Below are 18,239 nucleotides of genomic sequence, written 5' to 3'. Positions count from 1 at the left end.
AGGGTATGAAGAGGGCTGCGTGGGTACCCTGCTGGGGAAAGCCAGCCATCCCTGGGCGTCTGCAGGGATGCCCTGGCCAGGCCCCCTTCGTTTCTGCCAGTCCCCCGTTCATCTCCGGACCCCCCGCCCCAGCCGTGCGCTGCAGCGGCGGAGCCCCGCGGGTTCGGGCCGCGCCCCGCTCTCGCCGCCGCTGGGCCGGCCCCGGGCTGCTGACGCAGCGTCTAAGCCCGGAGCGCACACTTCGTGTTTTTTCTTATTTTATTTTGTAACAGATTCCCCCCCCCCCCCGCCCCTTCTTTCCCTCCCTTTCCCGCTCGCGTCCCTCCTCCTCCTCCTTCTTCTCCTCCTCCTCTCCTCCTCCTCCTCTCCTCCTCCTTCTCCTCCTCCTTCTCCTCCTCCTCCTGCCCTCACCCCCGTCCGCGGCCCCGGCCCAGCAGGAGCGGAGCGGAGCGGGCAGCGCCGGGAATGGGGCGCGGCTCAGGGGGACCGCGGTCCGTGTGCTCCGCGCTGTGCCCCCAACTCCGCGGCCCCCTCTACTGCCTCCTCGGGCTCCAGCTGGTGCTCGGCGCTGCTCACCCAGGTGGGACCGTGCTCTCCCTCCCTCCCTCCACTTTCCCGAGTTTTCTTATCGGGGGGAAAAGGGGGGGCGAGGAGCCAAACCCTGTCGAGGAGCCAGACCAGGGCTGTGGGATCCCCCCGGGCCGGGCTCCTCCGGAGAGGGGCGGTGGGACCCCCGCGGGGGGACCGCCTGGCACTACCGCGGCTCACATCGATGTGGCTTATTTCCTCGCGGAACGTTTTATTCGCTTTTACTGCCGTTTGTTTTACTCCATCCTTGTCCGGTCGTGGTGCCTTCCGCCGCGTTTTCTTTTCTCCAGTTTGGTCGTGTCGCGTTTTCTTCCCGTTCCGCCGCGTTGTCACTCGCTTTTATCACTCTGGAGTTGAACTCTCCGCGCCGAGCGGCCACGCAGCGCCGGCCGAGGCCAGCGGAAACGCTGCCGGGGCCGCGGGGGGGCCAGGGCGGCTCCGGGCCGGGGCGGCCGCAGCCCCGCTGCGCCCCTTTGTCTCTCCTGGGAGGTCGGAAAGGGGCGAAGGGCTTTGTTGGCTCTTGCTGCCCTCTCCCATCCTCACTCACTCCCCTCTCCCGACGTGTTTATCTTAGGAAAAAGTGCCCTTCGAGATCGGGACCCGACTGAGTATTTGCAAACTTTTTTTTTTTTTTTTTTTTTTCCTAGTAACTCTTCACAATAAAGTCAGTGGATTGTATTTTATATATTTTTTTTAACCTTCCGAAGGCACTATGAGTCAGACACTGGAGGATCCACTGCACGGCCACTGAAATTGCCGTTTGAGACCCTTTTCATCCCAGGACACTCTAGCCTAGAACTAAGGAATTGCTTTTGGGGCTTCCTTGAATTATTTTGCCGTTTGAGACCCTTTTCATCCCAGGACACTCTAGCCTAGAACTAAGGAATTGCTTTTGGGGCTTCCTTGAATTATTTTGCCGTTTGAGACCCTTTTCATCCCAGGACACTCTAGCCTAGAACTAAGGAATTGCTTTTGGGGCTTCCTTGAATTATTTTGCCGTTTGAGACCCTTTTCATCCCAGGACACTCTAGCCTAGAACTAAGGAATTGCTTTTGGGGCTTCCTTGAATTATTTTGGCTCTATTGAGAAAATTTTAAGATTTGAAAAGAAAGCAAAATTGGCTACTTTTGCCTGAAAATAACAACTCTAATCCCGTGGCCTATTTTGTCAGAGCACATTTAGCAAATCCGAAGCACATTTGGAAGAGGCAGCATAGGATCACACTGATCCCCTCCCCATTTCCCCTTGCCCCCCCAGGGCTTTCCCCTCTCCCCTCAGTCTCACAGTGCCTGGGGCTGAGCTGCCTCGCCCCCAGGGGCAAACATGGGCTCATGGACATGATGACAATGGGCAGCAATCCCATGCCAAGCAAGAGGATACCAATCATCCTCGCTGCCTGCAGTGCAAAGCCTGGAGCTTGGAGAGGGAGCTGGACTGGCTGTTCTGAGTTGAGAGGAGAAACTGCTTGCCTGGGAGATGAGAAAGTAGGAAGCAATGGGAAAGGAGACCCCTGGGGCATTTGGAAGAGCAGTCAGGGTTTGCTGCTGTTTGTTGGACATCTCAGCTGGACTTCACACAGCTGAATTCCTGTTAGACTTCCCCATAATTTACTTGAGGGCCATGAATTCCTCCTTCTGTGGGCTTTTAGGGAGTTATTTCATTTCAGCAAGGTTTTGCTACCTTTACAGGCTGATTCTTGCTGTTTCATCCCAAAAAATGTCAGTGGGATCTAAGTCTGGCAATTCCAAGGACAGAGGCACCTCTATTTCAGCCGTGGAGCGGGAGCAGTGGCAGCAGACCTCATGCTAGGCTTGGGCAAGGAACAAGGCAGCTTTCAGTGACCGCCATCCTGCAGGGCCATGTCACTCAGACCCTGCTGGTGCTGAGCACCCTCAGCTCTTTCTCCTCCCCATCCCCACTTTCAGCTGCTCCTGCCCTGCATCAGTCCTGTTTCGGACCTGGTGGATGAAGGGGGCAGAGGATGGCACCAATGGAGGTGCCACATCCAGGATTCCCCAGCACCAGGCTGGATTGCAGCTCAGAGAGGATCCTTACTGGGAGTTTGGGATCAGGGTGGAGTAATCTCAAGAGTTCCTTGTTCCCAAAGACACTTTTAGTGGGGGCCAGCCCAGCAGACAAGCATTGATTCCCTTGGGGAGCTCTTGCTTCTTTGAGAGGTTTGTGCCAAACCCTCACTTCCAGGACAGGCAGAAAGGTGGAGCAGAGCTCTTGGCAGGAGGTTTGGGGCTCTTTGGTGGAATATCTCCTTCAGTTCACCCATCTGTGCAGTGTCGTGTGGGCAGCCACATACCTTCTCAGGGAAACAGAGGCAGCAGCTCCCATCCTGCCATGGCTGCACGCAGGACAAGGTCCTTGTCTCAGTGCCAGGACTTGGTGCAGGATTAATTTGCCAATTAATTATATAAAATAATTATCCAATGCTCAGTGTAGGTCCCGCTATGTCAGCTGTGGGGCAAGAGAGAACACAAAAGGGACCTGGAAAGAATTTACAGCCTGTAGAGCAAACAGAGCAGCCACTACATGGATCTCCCCTTTTCCCCTTCCTAATGGAAATAGCTTGTTGCATGGCAAATGCAGCCCCTAGAAATTATATCTTGATCTTCAGACTGTTTGGGAGCAGGAAAAGTGGTCAGAGGTGTTAGCTTTGCTGCTAGAGCCTGGCAGGGCACAAGAGACCGTGGAGACTTTACCTCACCATCTGCAGCCACAGCATCCACCAGGACGTGGCAGCAGGGTTGAGGATGGTGCTTGTGCAAGAATGACAAGAGTGAAAAGAGATTTAATCTAACCTTCCATGCAAAACTGTTCAACTGCAAATCTCTCCTCTTCCCCTAAAGCCGCCCAGCTGGTGTGGGGACCCTAGGAGGTTTCCCATGGGGAGGTGCTTCTTGCCAGCATGTGTAAAGGCATTTTCAGGCATTGAGGTCTTGGTGATGGTTAAAGCCACGTTGCAGATTTTTCTCTCTGGTTTCATTTTCTCTCTGGCTGTATTTTGCACCTTTCCCTGCAGGCAGAGGCACTCTCCTTAAGAATTACTTCCTTAAGTGTTTTCCAAGGAAACATTTTGCCCCAAAATCAAAGCGAATGTGTGCTGAGGGTGTTATCATCCTTCTGTACTAAATAAAATTTTCCAGATGATAAATCCATTACAAGAGGCTCTGGTCCCATTGCCTCAGTGGGTGCTTGGAGCAGGGAAGGGAAGGCTTTGGTCCAGTTCTGGTAGAGGTCCCAGTGTTACACACTAGATCATCATGCCCTACTCAGCTCCATGAATGTGGCTGGATCTTGGGTGGGAGGGGGAGTGGTATCTGCCCTCTCACCCACTTCAGCCCAGCCTAAGTCAGCTTTTCCTGAAGGGTTGTTAAAGCAAATTATAAAATTTGGTTCTTCACGTGCAGTGAGGAGAAGGACTTTATTTAATCTGAACTGTGCACAGCTCAAAAAGCATCAGCATTTTTCTCATTCCTAAGATTGCTTGGAGCCCAAAAGAGACCCACACAGATGCTCTTCTTCTGAAAGAGCCCATCTGTAGTTTCTTAAGGATTAGAAAATGATTAGTGGATTAATTGCAAATTCCTGGGAGCACTCTTTAGTCCAAAAGTTTGGTGGTTTCAGGGGACACAAAGTATTTTCCAATATGATTTCCATGCCAGTGCTGAGTCCTGCACTGCACTTCGTGATGTCGCAATAGGGACGCATATGGGTTTTTCCAAGTAAAACAGATTTGTTTGCAGGATGGTGCATAGGTGGAATGGACAGATTTGAGTTTTTCCCATTCCTCCATCGGAATCCTGACACGGCAACTTGAGGCTCTGTAGTAAAGGCCCCATTACCCCAGTAATGCCTGGTCTGGAAGTGCTGGGCATGAGGCAGACAATGGGAAGTTTCATGGTAAATATAATTTTAATTTAAAAAATAGAAATATATATGTGGGACACCAGAGGCTGCCCCTAGTAGTGTGAATGTTCTTGGGTTTGGTGAATAGGGGTGTCCCTGGCAAGAGACAATGATACCACTGCTCAGGGAAGTAGCACTAGGAGTGGTACTGGAAAAACAAGGGAGGAGAAGTCCATGGATCTTTCATCATTTTGTGGGGAGTTTCTGTAGTAGTTTTGAAAATTTTGATAAGTCCTCAGCCAACTGTGCTGGAAGCACCTTGTCTGTGAGGACATGTCAGGGCTGTCCTGCACGTCACATCACACTACTGGCCAGGTTGCTGTCCAGGGGTGCTGGTGCGTGAGGGAATGGGAACAGTCAGAGGATGTGGGCCAGAGCAGTGCTCAGGGGTGAGTGTTTGCCCACTGTGTCCTGGGAGAGTGCCTTTGCCTCTCCCACTGTGTTCTTGTTGGTCCATTGCACTCCTCCATCCTGGCTGGTGCCCATTCAATGGATGGTGCTGCCTTCATCTCCCTATGATCCTTGGGAGTCAGAAACTCTGGATGAATGGAGTTCCTGCAGGGCTGGAGCCTGGGCCAAGTCTAGGGAGAAATTGGGAAAAATTTCCATCTTTCTATCCTTTGCAGGGTACCAGAGGGCAGATTCTGGGGCTCTTGTCTCTCTTGTGGCCACTGCTGTGGTGAGTCCCTTGGGCTGTCAAGGGACAAGCATCCTTCTGGAATGCATTCATTCATTTGTGACCCAGGCAGGATGCTGGGAGAACGGGCTTCTTAATGTCTGCAGAGGCTGAAGTGAAGTATTGTGGCCTCTTTCCAAAACCTTTATGAGACAGAGGGAGTGAGCAGGGCTACCATCATCGCTGCAGCCAAGTAAGGAGCTCCTCTCATACAGCTCCCCCCATATAAACAGCAGCTTCTCTATGCTGGGCCAGCCAAGAGAAGTTTCTCATCTCCAGATGCACATCCAGCTTCTCCATACCCCCAACCAGACTGTCAGAAGCTTCACTTTCCTTTTTGTAGCAAGAGGTCCTTAACTTCCGGAGGTCTGTTTTTAAAACAAAACAACAACCACCGTCTTTTATTCTGGAGCTTGGCTTGGAGCACCTAGAGCTGCTTCTGGCAAGTCTGGCCTCATCTAAGCCTCAGGGTTATGCTGTGCTGGGTGAGTCTGTGGGATGTTGGGCATCATTTCTCATTTGCTGTAAACCTCTAGTTTGCAGGAGCGCCAGGGGTGGGGGCTGTGTCTCCTCGCAGCTCTGGAGCAGATGGGACTGGTGCCTTTCCTGAGCCACATGTGTCCTGGGCCTGCCAGAACGGCTGGACTTCCTTCCCTTTTATTTTTTTTTAGTCTGAAGTTCTTCTCTAAGGAGTTGCATGGGGTTACTAATGCCAAAAGTAGCTGGGGGGGAGGTAGAGCCATGATGTCCCTCCTGAAGGCTGAGAATGCTCTTGTGTCATGATTGCTGGCATCAGGGATGCTCTAGCGCTCTTGCTGGGAGCTCCCATGGACCCAGCTGATGCTTTTATCACTGTTTCCCATTGCCAGCCTGCAGAAGGATGCACAAGCTCCTTCCTTCGCCCAAAAATTGGTGCTCTTCATGGCAGTGGCTATGCTTTTTGCTCTTCTCCAAACCAAGGCAAGTAAGGATGGCATCAGCCATGCCTGAGCTGACTGCTGGAGCTGGGCTTTGCTGGGAACTTCTTTCCAGGAAGGGGATTTTCCTCCACAGGAATAATTTGTCCAGTAATATGAAATTCAAGATGGAGTTGGGATTTTCCCGTGACCGTGCTGTATCCCTCAGCAGAACTGGCTGGACATAGTCAGCGGGCAGTCCTGGGGTCCTGCCTCCCAAATGTCACTGAAAGGTGACTCGTTGGACTGATCTCTCCCCATTTCAGCAGTTCCCTCTCTTCCTCAGGGCTGTGAAAACTGGTCCCAGCTAAGACTCTGTCAGGTGAAACTCTCCTGGGTTCCATGAACAATGATTTTTGGTTCTTTGTGGAGTCCCAAAATTACTTGGGTTGAAAGGGGCCTTGAAGACCATCTCCTTCCACCCTCTGCCATGGGCAGGGACACCTTCCACTAGTATGGGCTGCTTCAAGTCTCATCCAGCCAGGCCTTGGACATTCCCGGGGTGGGACACTCACAGATTCTCTGGGCAACCTGTGCCGGAGAGGGCCACTCCACCCTCACAGGGAAGAATTTCTTTCCACTGTGCCATCTAACCCTGCCCTCCTCCAGCTTAAAGCCTGTCACTCCAGGCCCTTGTCCAAAGTCCCTGCCCAGCTCTCTTGGAGCCACTTTAGACACTGGAAGGGGCTCTAAGGTCTTCTGGAAACTTCTCAAGGCTGAACATCCCCAGCTCTCCCAGCCTGTCTGCATTTTTAAAAAAATATTTTTCTATGTTTTTTTTTTTGGTTTTTTTTTTTTCTCTGCTGCTGATCTTTCCCCCATCCTTGGTGCATCCCCACATCCCCACCATGTTTATTGTGAATGAGTTCCCGCTTCCTGCAGTTTTTCACTCGTTGGTGCCATGTGGGTTTCAGAGCCACTGCTCAAACTTGGGTTGCAAAAATGGGCTGAAAAGATGGTGGTTTGGAGTAGGTGGCTTGAGGCTGCTGTGCCCTGTTTGCTGGCAGGTGAGACACATTACGTGACGAGGTTCAGCCTGAAACAGGGATTCCTTTCTGCACCTTATGAGTGCAGGGTGGGTTCCTTGCTGCAGGATGTTACAGGTGAAAGAAACCTTTCCTGGGCTCACAAGTCCAAATGAAGGTGTTAGTTAGCACAGGGGGCTGCAGCCCATGAGGGAGCTCGTGAATCTCGGAGTGCCAGTGGAGCTGCCAGTGGTGCCATGTTTGCTGGCATGGCTGGGGCACCTTGTGGGCTTCAAGGCTTTGCTGCCTTTACTGGCTGGTTTGGAGCAAATCACATCCATCATGTGCCTGCAGCACAGGAACCTCTGAGAGAGATCTGTCCCTGTGGCTCAGGTGTATTCAGCCTCCTGCACAAGCAACTTGGAACTGTGTTTTTTGGGACGCCCTACATAAAGGGGAACCTTGAGGGAGAACAAGGGCAGGGGGAGCACCTTTCCCAGGGCAGCTGCAGGGCAGGGCTGAGTTCCAGAGGTTTGCAAGGGGCTCTGGCATCACACAGTGCCATGATCACCCTCACAGAGGGTGATCTCCCTCACAGAGGTGGCAGGGGCTGGCAGGGTTGTGGTGTCAGAGCCTTGCAGCACTGACATTTTGGGGACAGCATTTACTTTCAGTTGTAACTGAAGCCAGAGCCCTGAAGCTGCTCCAGTCCAGGATAACTGGGGCCAGGGCCCTTTTTTGAATTTGCTCTGTGCTGGTGATAAGAGGGTGACATGCAATGGAGCAGGGATGCTCTGGGTGTTGTGGGTGGCTGAGCTGGGATGTGCTGGGGGCTGTGTGGTGCCAAGGATGCCCATTTGTGCTGTGCTGCAGGGCTTTGTCTGTCCACTGTCCTTGTGGCCTCTCATCCAGTGCTGCCCACAGTCCCCAGACCTGCTGAAAGTTTGTGAAGTTTTCCATATTTACTTGGGGGTGGTAAAGCTGTTGTGGGAAGGGTTGAGCTGAGTTCCTTCGGTTCAGGCTTCCTGCTGGCCAAGAACTTGCTTTTTTTGAGTAAGAAAAATAACCTGGAGCCAACACAGGGTGTAAAAGCTCTCCGAGGGCTGCCTCAGAAGATGGCTGCTTCTCCATCTCTGCAGTGTTCAGCCACCAGTGCCAAGTCCAGTTTCTCCTGTGGTGCTTGGTCACGAGCACCCAGTATTTCCCAAGTGGGTGAGAAGAGGGTTTCTGTGGGCAGAGCCAGTGTCCTGCTTTCAGTCCCAGTTCCCCCTGTCCCCACCATAACACTGCCTTGTAGCTCCAGCTGCTTTCCATGATCCCACCAGTAGGCTGAAGGTAGCATCCCAGTGGCTGCATGGCTGGAGCAAGAGACCATCTTTGATGGAAGTGTGTGGGATTTTGCTTTACTTTCACAAGTCCTCCACAGAGGAGGAGGACCAGGATGTGATGGGTCAGAGCTGCTTCAAGCTGGCCCTGCTCAAAAGAGGGAGAAGGTAGGAGGGAGAGACTGAGCATGCCAATACCAGCCCTGGTTTAATTCTGTGATTCCAAGCAGAGCATCCAGCAGGATTGTGATTTCCAGTGCTCTTTGTCCTGTGCCAGAGGACATCTGCTCTTTGGGAAGGATCTGCAGGTGTTGCTGTGCGTGGGTTTGCATAACTGGGGAGCGTTTGGAAAGCTCTGCATGTGTGATTTCAGGTCCACAGGTGGGTACCAAAACCTGAGGAACAGCAGTGCAGGAGAGCAGGCCCTGGAAGGGATGGGAGCATTCCCAGTGCCTTTGGGATGTTCCTCTGGAGCCACCTCCTGCAAGAATTAGGTTTGCTCTGAAGAATACTAGCTTGGGCAAAGGGATTCATTGGTCCAAACTTGCCTTCTCCCACCCAACTGCATATCTGTTCTGAGGTCAGGAATGCTGAATGCTCCTTTCAATGCCCAGGAGCTTATCCAAACACCACTGCCAATGTCATGGACACCATGGACCCAATCCCCAAATTCCTTAGCAATAAGGGAAAGAAAGGTGTATTTTTGATGAAGCATAGATTTCCTGCCTTGTGTTGAGCTCGTGCAGGTTGTCCTCCCAGCTCCTCCCCAGCAGTGCACAGCAAGTGGTTTTGCTGGAAAAGCTGGTGGGGGTGCCAGGGGTGAGCTGGTGCTGGAGCTTTCCCATTCATCCACGGCCCAGCAGACACTGGGGACACACATTGTGTGGCCTCCTGCCTTCTTTGAGCCAAGGGGCTGAGCTACTTGCAGCATGCAGGGGCTGCCAAAATCCTGTAGCCTATAATTTCCTACCTCCAGCTCTTCTCTTTTTAGAGTAAAATGGTATTTTGTGCTTCTCTGGCCCTGGGCCTGCCCCCTCCAGTCTGGATGGCTTCCTTGAACATGGTGTTACTGCAGGACCACTGGTGAGTGTGGCCCTTGCACGATGCTGCCAGCCCCAATGTGGCACTGAGCACCCTGACACCAATTCCTGAGCTGCTCCAGGGCTTTTCCAACCCAATATTAATTTTTTCTTGCAAGACAGGGTGTCCTGTTGCTGATGCTCCCTGTGGTGATGCTAATGGTAGAGCAGCTTTTTCTGTTCTAAGAAGCAAAGCTCTGGTGTTTGGCTCCTTGCAGAGGAGCCACTGTGGCATCTGGCTGTGCCTCATCCTGCTCCAGTGGGTCACAGCACTGATGCTACATCACCCAGACCTGCTTAAAGACCCCCATAGGTCTGGTGCTGGAGGAGCTTCACTGCCCTCAACTGCAGGTGGGAAGGGGAAAGCAATGGGCTGGGTGTGGCAAGGGTCGTGTTGACATGAGGAGAATGTGTTTAGTGGGAGACGAGTTGGTATCACACTGTCCAGGTTGGATCAGGCCAGTTCCAGCTGGAGAAACACCAGCACCAACTTACGGAGCTTGAGCTTCAGCCAGCCAGAATCAGCTCTGTCTAGATTTATATTTATTTTTTCACTTGCCATGATATAATAAATAATTTCAGTGCAATGAAATGCTTCCTGCAAATTGAATAAAGCTCTGCAAACAAGCTTCACTTTTGTTTATTTGACATCATCAAATAAATGTTGTCTGGGCTGGGGAAGGGGCCGCTGTCATAATTTCGGACCCAGAACTGGGTCGATGCTGGAACTCCCAGACAAGTGTCTATCTTCCTCCACTTCTTTTTCCCTTTCATACACAGGGCAGAGAAGTTCTGTGAGCCAAGATGTTTGTTGCTTGAATGTGCAGGAGCTGTCTGTAACAACAGAGCTGGGGCAGGGTGAGGTTGTGGGGAAATAGGAAATTAAAACCTTTTCAGCCCAAAAAAGTCATACAATGGCAAAAAACCAAAGCAAACCAAAGCTAAATATAGTGGAGCCCGTGAGTTCACTTGAACTTCTGGTGAATGTTTGTGGTGGAAAAAAAATGGGATGTGTTATAACAAAGAACAACAAAAGTGGCGGTGTTGATGTGGTGCTTTGGGAAGATTCTTGCTGGGGTGTTGGGGTGAGAAGAGACAGTGACAAGCCCTGAGGTGGCTTTTTTGCTTAGAAACATTCATTTGAAGAAATAGAGTGTCTTTTAAACATGACATATCAGCTGGAACAGCATGTCCCAGCATAATGTCTGGGATTTACTGGTTTATGCAGGTTTTGGGATAAAGTCACATGGTGGAATGGCCTCTAGTGATGCTGGGGGTCAGGGAATTTCCGTGGAGAGGCATGGTTGGCCCGTGGCAGCAGGCAGGACTGTGGGATGTGTGTGGAGTTAGGGTTGATCTTGGCCTGTCTTCCTTTGTTGGCTGCACCTCTATATGCCATCAGCGATTCCCCTCACTTGGCTTCCTCCTCCCAATGCCTGGGCTGGGATTACAAAGGGTCCTGACATGACATTTTGTATTTGCTGGGGCTGGGGCTGTGCAGGCGTTTTCATTCACAGGATGGGAGACTTTGCCCAGCAGTTCCCGTTTGCTCCACGGTTTTTAGCAGGTCCCCAGACACACATAGCAGTGATGGATGCGCTGTTTTCCTGCTCTGTTTTTCTCCACCTGGAGCAGATGGCTGGTGCCAAAGCCATTGGCTTCTCCAGCATGTCGGAATCTGTGGGTATTGGTGATTCCGAGGTTGTAGAAAGTCTCTGTCTTTCTGCCCTGTTGCTAAAGAAGAAGCTATAGTTTGTTTGTGCTGTTTTCAAGGTTGTTTATTTTTGTTTATTTATAACAAGTTCTGCTGCCCTGCTGCAGGTTTGTCTTGCAGGGCAGTGTGCGGGGCTCTGCCCCTTAGTGGGATGGTATAAATATTATATACTAGAAATTACGTGCACTATATTTACAATAATGTGCCAATATCTATCATCTACGTTGAACAGTGTGTCTTTAGCCTAAACTAATAGAAAAATGCTAACATTACCAAGAACATGGAGGTAAGGAAGAAGAAGGAGGAAGAAAAGGATTAGGCCTACTTTCTTCTATCTTAGAACTCTTGACCTTCCTGTACAAAGTAAAACCCCCCTGTATAGGTGTTAAAACCCCCCTGTACAATACTAAAAAATTTTACCCTCTAATTTGTGACTACTTTTACTATACTATCTAACTCTCTGTGACTGCTTGTTCTACCTTTAAAGTTGGTAATTTATTCTATGGTTCAAACTCAAGATCACAGCTGTTTCTAGCTGCTTGCCAGGGTCTAAAACGCTTCTGACTAAGGCTTGGAACCTCTGAAAATGTTTGAGGGACATTTTGAGTTCCGACACCAGCACTGGCATCATTGCAATGCCTGGGAATGTTGCAGCCAAGTGTTGCCCACGGGAGGTAGCTCTGAACGGCTCTAACGGGTGCAGTTAGAGTGGGTGAGCACTTTGCGCTGGCTCCGATGCCCAAGAGTTACCCCTGGTCATGGCACACTGGATACAGACACCCACCTGTGTCACTCTGCCCAGAGCCCACCAGTGGAAATGGGCACTGGGGCAAGTCCTGAGTCAGTGCTGAAGGGAAGTGGTGGCCCCCAGCATTCCGGGTGTTGTGCCGAGGGATGCATGCCAAAACTTGCTTTGCACAGAGCCAGGATGTCCTGTTAGGACTCAGGGCCATGCATGGCACATACTGAATCTCACCCAGTGATGCTTTCATCCTTTCTGTTTGTTCTCTCCCCAGACTCCAAAGTCTTTCTCATCTACAACACGGGCACGCAGGGCTGCCTGGAGACCAAGGACTCTGTGGTGCGACTGGCCAAGGGCTGCAACGCCAGTGCCCCAGCCCAGCAGTGGAAATGGGTCTCTAGAAATCGCCTCTTCAATGTGGGGGCCATGCAGTGCCTGGGAGTATCATGGCATGAGACCAATACCACAGCAGGCCTGCACCTCTTGGCCACCTACGAGTGTGACCGTGAGTCAGTCAACATGCGCTGGAGCTGCCGTGGGCTTGGGGAGCAGCTCCTGCAGCATCTGGGTGCCCGCCTGGGCAATTCCTCCCTGGACAGGGGGGACCAGGTGCATGGCTCACAGTGGAGGACGTATGGCACCGAGGAGGATCTGTGCTCCATGCCCTACTCTGGTAACGCCTCATTGGGCATTACTGTTGTCCTGTAACCCAAACCAACCCCAAAATGTGAGCTGAAGCTGTGGTGCTGCAGCAATTGGGTCCTGCCTGGGAAGCTCAGTCCCAGCTTTATGGGGCTACAGAACCAGGCAAGATCAGGGTGCTAGGGAGTGGGAAGCCTCTGGGCACCCCATAGCCCCCCACACTGGGCCAGCCTGCACTCCTCACCCCAAATCTCCCTCTAGCCCCCATAGACATATCCTCAAGCAAGGGCTCCGCTTTTTCCTCAGAGATTTACACCATCCAGGGAAACTCTCATGGGAAGCCCTGCACCATCCCTTTCAAGTACGACAACCAGTGGTTTCACGAGTGCACCAGCACAGGACGGGAGGACGGGCACCTCTGGTGTGCTACCACCCAGGACTATGGCAAGGACGAGCGGTGGGGCTTCTGCCCCATAAAGAGTAAGTAGGGAGACACATCCCATGGGAAAAAGCAAAAACCCCATGCTAGTCCCTCTTGGGGACTTCCAGGCTTCTTGTCTTCCCCTGTGAGCAGTCTGCAGTGCCAGAGCATCAGGTTATTGAGGTTTATTGGGTTATTAGTTTTTTTTTGGTGTCTGTGTTGGGTGCTCACCCTGCTCATCCCCACAGGCAATGACTGTGAGACCTTTTGGGACAAGGACCACCTCACAAACAGCTGCTACCAGTTCAACTTCCAGTCGACACTGTCGTGGCAGGAGGCCTGGAATAGCTGTGAGCAGCAAGGGGCCAACCTGCTGAGCATCACAGAGATCCATGAGCAGACCTACATCAATGGTGAGATTCTGGCAGCCTATCTGTGCACTTCTCATCTGGGGCAGAACTGATGGCACTGTGGGCATTGCCACTGCCAGTTTGCTCTACCTGCTCCAGGTTTGAGGGGGTGACAAGCTGGGGACTGAGCTGGGCTTGGGGAACTGATTCTGCCCCTCTGCCTGTGTTGGCTACAGGTCTGCTGACTGGGTACAGCTCCACGCTCTGGATTGGCCTGAATGACCTGGACATCAATGGGGGCTGGCAGTGGTCAGACAACTCACCCCTCAAGTACCTCAACTGGGAGAATGGTGAGACAGGAGAGGTTGTAGTGGTGATGGGGCTTGAGAAACACCGTGTGACCACTAGAGGTGGCCCCATGGCAAGGGAAGTGGCCTGGGCTGCTGCAGGGTATCCTCTTGCTGCATGGGGACAGAGAGCCCCAGTGGCCTGTGTAACAACCTGGGACATCTGTGGAGCTGGAGCAGGGACACAGGGTGCTAAGGGGGAATTGGCCCTCTGCAAACTCTCGTTGACCCTGTGGATAACATGGATTGCCATTCCTTGTTTGGCAGGTTGCTGCATCCCTGCTTAGTGCTGGGGACCATTCCAGCTGAGGAATGGTCCCCAGCTGCAGACACCCATCCCTAACCCTGGGGTACTCAGAGGGAAGATGGCCTGTTGGTCATGCCTGGTGCCATCACCCAAAGGCACTTGGGGGAAAACAGTGATACTCTTGGAGTAGGTTTGAGGACAGGCGGGAGAAGTTCAGGTCTGGTATTTTGACCCCCTGACTGCTATTAATATTTCCAGGTAAAACAGTGACCCTTTGGGTTCTTGTGCATTGAGGCACTATAAATAATCTTGGGCATATTGGGGTCATGTCTTCATCATGCAAAATAACAAAATAAAAGGGGTTTTAATGGTGTTGAAGCCGGGAAAGCTGCATTGGTGGCTCTGTCCTGGCTCCTCCTTATCCCCAGTAGCCTGTCCCCTCCTTATCCCACTCTCCAGACCAGCCTGACAACCCCAGTGAGGAGAACTGCGGGGTGATTCGCACCGAGTCATCCGGGGGATGGCAGAACCGTGACTGTGGAATTGCCCTCCCCTACGTCTGCAAGAAGAAGCCCAATGCCACAGCTGACCCCTTCCTGACAGGTGAGAAGGGGATGGCCAGCAATGGGAATGGACAGCTCTATAACCCAAATGAGTCTGCTCCCATCCCAGCATGGCCAGGGGATGCTGCCCATATAGGTACCCATAGTGTCCTCAGCTTGTTGGTGTCCTAAATGTGCAGAGCAGGGCTTGAGCTCCCTAAATTTAGGAAAAGTCATCCCCAAGGAACATTTCCAATAAGTGCTTGGTGCCATTCCAGGTTGGGTGGTAAGGGAGGGATGGAGAGCAGCCAGTCCCCGTGGTCCCCAGGGGAAGGGATGCTGTCTGTTCTGCTCTGCCCTCATTCCTCTGCAGACAGAAGGGATTTTGTTTTGTCCCTGGAGCTCTGAAGCCACCATTCCCACGTCTTGCACTACTTATTGTATTTTGGCCATGGCTTTCCCACTGTGGCTTTGGCTTTGTCTGCTGAGCACCCATAGGTGCTTTCACTGCCAAGGAGAGGGCTGGATAGCTGGGCAGGAACCCTCAGGCTGCCTTGTGTCCTGACAGACTCATGGTCGGAAGTGAAGGTGGACTGTGAGCCCAGCTGGCAACCCTTCCAGTCCAACTGCTACCGGCTGGTAGGAGAGAAGAAGAGCTGGCAGGAGGCCAAGAAGACCTGCCTGCGGAGCGGGGGTGATCTGGTCAGCATCCACACCCTCTCTGAGCTGGAATTTGTCACCAAGGAGATCAAGCAAGGTAAGAGGAGCTTGCTGTGCTAGCAGCCCCTTTCCTGTCTTATGTGGTCCATGGAATAGTCCCTGGATGCACTGGAAGCTGCAGAGTTGACTTTGTGCTTGTGCAGGGAGCGGAAGTCCCAGGCTGGGAGGTGTTGTGTTCCGTGGAGGAGCCCATAATCTGGATGCATTCTCTGTGCAGCAAATGTAAAAGCTGTTCCCAGAGCCTGCAGTGCTGAGTCAAAACTACACAGCTGCAGCTGGGAATGGTGCTAGTCCAAGCTAGTTAATGTAGGAAAAGATGGGAAAAAAGTTCCTGCTGGACTTGGTGGAGGAGGCCAGCAAGGAGGTATAGGAGAGTGGAGGAAGGAGAGGAAAAACTGCTGCCCCCAGGCTGGGAGCAGAATGGGATCTGCTGGAAAGGAATGGTTGAAAACCAGTAGTTCACTGGACCTGAGCCTTCAGACCTGGACTTTTACTACCATTCTGGCCCCTCTCTGAAAGCTGCAGGCAAATGTCCCTGTGTTTCCCACTCTGGGGGTCCATGTCCTTGTATTTCCCACTCCAGGGGTCCATCTTTGCAGGCAAGAGCTGCCCTGCCCTCTCCTGCCCACTGGCACAAGGAGATCAGTGCTGAGCCCTGAGTGGGTTTTGGCAGGTGCTGGTGTAGAGACCAGTTCTGTCACGAGAGCTGAAGTCATGGGGGGGTTCTGCATGGGGTCAGCCAGGAGGAGGGAGTTTCACTCCCTCCCTTCCTATCCTGGCAGATGTGGAAGAGCTCTGGATTGGCCTGAATGACCTCAAGCTGCAAATGAACTTCGAGTGGTCAGACGGGACGCCTGTGAGGTTCACGTACTGGCACCCCTTCGAGCCCAACAACTTCCGTGACAGCCTGGAGGACTGTGTTACCATCTGGGGACCAGTGAGAACCTGGAGGGGATGGGGGATTACCCTGCATTCCTCAGGGAGTATCTCCAGCTGGGTTCAATCTAGCTCACCTGAGCCATCGGGATGGGAGGAATCCATCTCATCATCCTCGGGGATTTAGTATAGTCTTTGGACCCAAGGTAGGGGTGAAGGGGCTGGACATGCCCCAGGCTGTCAGATGGGTTCATTGCCACTCTTCTTCCCACCGTGCAGGAAGGGAGGTGGAATGACAGCCCCTGCAACCAGACCCTGCCATCTATCTGCAAAAAGCCTGGTCGGGTGAGCCAGGAGAAGGAGGAGGATGACCACGGGTGCCGAAAGGTGAGGGGCACCTGGGGCAGCAGTGGTTCTGGCTGCTCCATGGCTCTGCATGGTGCTCAAGGCTTCAAGGGGACATTTCCCTGAAACCATTTGGGGGAGCCCCGATGAGCAGCACCCAGAGCAGTTGGTCTGTGCTGATGAGCTGGAGCACTCTGGGGCTGCTGAGCCCCTTGCTGCTGTGGTGGAGGGGTCCATGGGAAGAAATATGTGTCCTAGGACACAAAACACATGCATCTGGGCACATTGTCCAAGACTTTCCCCATCAGGCAGCCTTGGTTGCCAGCAGGAATGTTCATTTTATTCCCCCTTGCCTCTCTTTGTGCCAAGACACAGGAGCATGTGGGAGCCTGGCAAGATGGAGGTGGCTGCCAGCCCTATGCCTTGACATGATGGTTGACATGAGGTTGCCTCCCCCAGGCAGGGCATGGGCATTTTGGGGACACCAAACCAGCAGGTTCTCACTCAGCCCGTGCCCTGCCTCGGTTTTCCTGGCTGTCGCATGAGGCTGAAACTGGCCTGTTCCCACACTCGCTGGGAAGTGGCTTTTGTGGTTCTCTGCAAAGCCTCCAAGCACTGAGTCTGGTGGCATGGGGGCTCTTGAACCTCTCCCAGCCTTTCAGAGCTGACCAGCATGCTTGTGCCCTGACTAGCAAGCAGCCACTCCAGGCTAGCTCCCAGAGGTGCTGCTGGGCTCCTCCCGTGTCCTTGCCCCATTTCTAGCAATTGCTTGGCTCTGCTAGAGCTCGGGGGAGCACAGCAGCTAGGAGAGCTGCCATACAGAACCAAATTTGAGGGCTGCCAGACGTAGCTGGAAGAGCCCCCATGTCCACAGGTGCTGGGGATGAGACACTCACTTGCAAAGTTCTGCTACCACGCATCTGTGTGTCCCCAAAGCAGTCCTGAGGACTCCCTGTTCAGATTTAACTCCCTCCTGGTTCTCCAGCCACAGTCTTATCCTGGCCCTGGGTGCCCAGCAGAGATGCACTGGGAAACAAACCATGATGGATGAATAAACTAGTGAACCAATGCAAGGGACAAATTAACCAAGAACCATCCTTCCTCTATTTCCTCATTCTGAATGAGGACTTTCGCCACCCAGAGGCAGAAGGTGGTGGAGAGGAGGCACATCCTGCTCAGGCATTTGGTCCTATCCACTCCAGCCACTGTGCTGGTTTTTCATGATGGCCTTGCTGCTTTTTCCCCCCTTTAAAAATCTCCTTTATTTCAGAAGAGCCTTAAAAAGGAAGCAATGAAGGATAGAGGTTTGGGCAATGGGAAAGACAGATATGGAGAGGGATGTAGGGGCACACTGGGACTGGAAACTGGAAGCAACACTTGGGGTTGGGGATCCAGCCAAGAAAGGAGGCCTATCCTGGTCCTCTTTTAGGTCACACGGACTTGCTGTCATACTCAGTGTGTGGGTGTACACCCTTGGGGTATTAGGGGTGCTGAGGCCGTTGTTGGTTGGGGACCCATCTGGGGAGATTGCACTGTCCCAGGACAGGCCTCCTTTCTTGGCTGCTCAGTTGCATCTATGCTGTTCCAGAGGGACCCAGCTTATGGGTCTGTACCTGGATTTGCCAGCTTCAGAAAAAGGCTGTAGGAGCAGGAACTTGGGGGGAAAAACTAGGATTTGCGGTTGTTTTCATTTCCCAAAGCTGCTCCCCTGCTTCCTTCTCCACTGTGCTGATGACACTGCGTATGGCATATGCCCCTACTGTCCTTCCAATGCCCGGGGACCCGG

At 52.6% G+C, this 18,239-nt stretch overlaps 1 protein-coding gene across 2 annotated transcripts in view; it reads left to right on the top strand.

Annotated features, from left to right (window-relative positions):
• The first annotated feature begins 384 nt into the window (after positions 1 to 384).
• Positions 385 to 18,239, top strand: part of MRC2 (mannose receptor C-type 2) — a 28,525-nt gene continuing 10,670 nt past the window's right edge. The window contains exons 1-9 of one of the 2 annotated variants that reach the window (XM_030256052.4): positions 385 to 580; positions 12,238 to 12,636; positions 12,912 to 13,085; positions 13,275 to 13,439; positions 13,613 to 13,726; positions 14,430 to 14,573; positions 15,081 to 15,269; positions 16,015 to 16,169; positions 16,388 to 16,495. In XM_030256052.4, the coding sequence (XP_030111912.4) occupies positions 466 to 580; positions 12,238 to 12,636; positions 12,912 to 13,085; positions 13,275 to 13,439; positions 13,613 to 13,726; positions 14,430 to 14,573; positions 15,081 to 15,269; positions 16,015 to 16,169; positions 16,388 to 16,495 (1,563 nt within the window). In that variant the 5' untranslated portion in view covers positions 385 to 465. Of the gene's footprint in view, positions 581 to 12,237; positions 12,637 to 12,911; positions 13,086 to 13,274; positions 13,440 to 13,612; positions 13,727 to 14,401; positions 14,574 to 15,080; positions 15,270 to 16,014; positions 16,170 to 16,387; positions 16,496 to 18,239 lie in introns of those variants that run through there. The other variant, XM_072919057.1, reaches the window with a different exon arrangement.

This window comes from Taeniopygia guttata, chromosome 27 (assembly GCF_048771995.1).
Source record: "Taeniopygia guttata chromosome 27, bTaeGut7.mat, whole genome shotgun sequence".
Classification (NCBI taxonomy): Eukaryota; Metazoa; Chordata; class Aves; order Passeriformes; family Estrildidae; genus Taeniopygia; species Taeniopygia guttata.
Note: the sequence above shows the minus strand (reverse complement) of the source record. Positions and strands in the feature narration are given on the sequence as shown.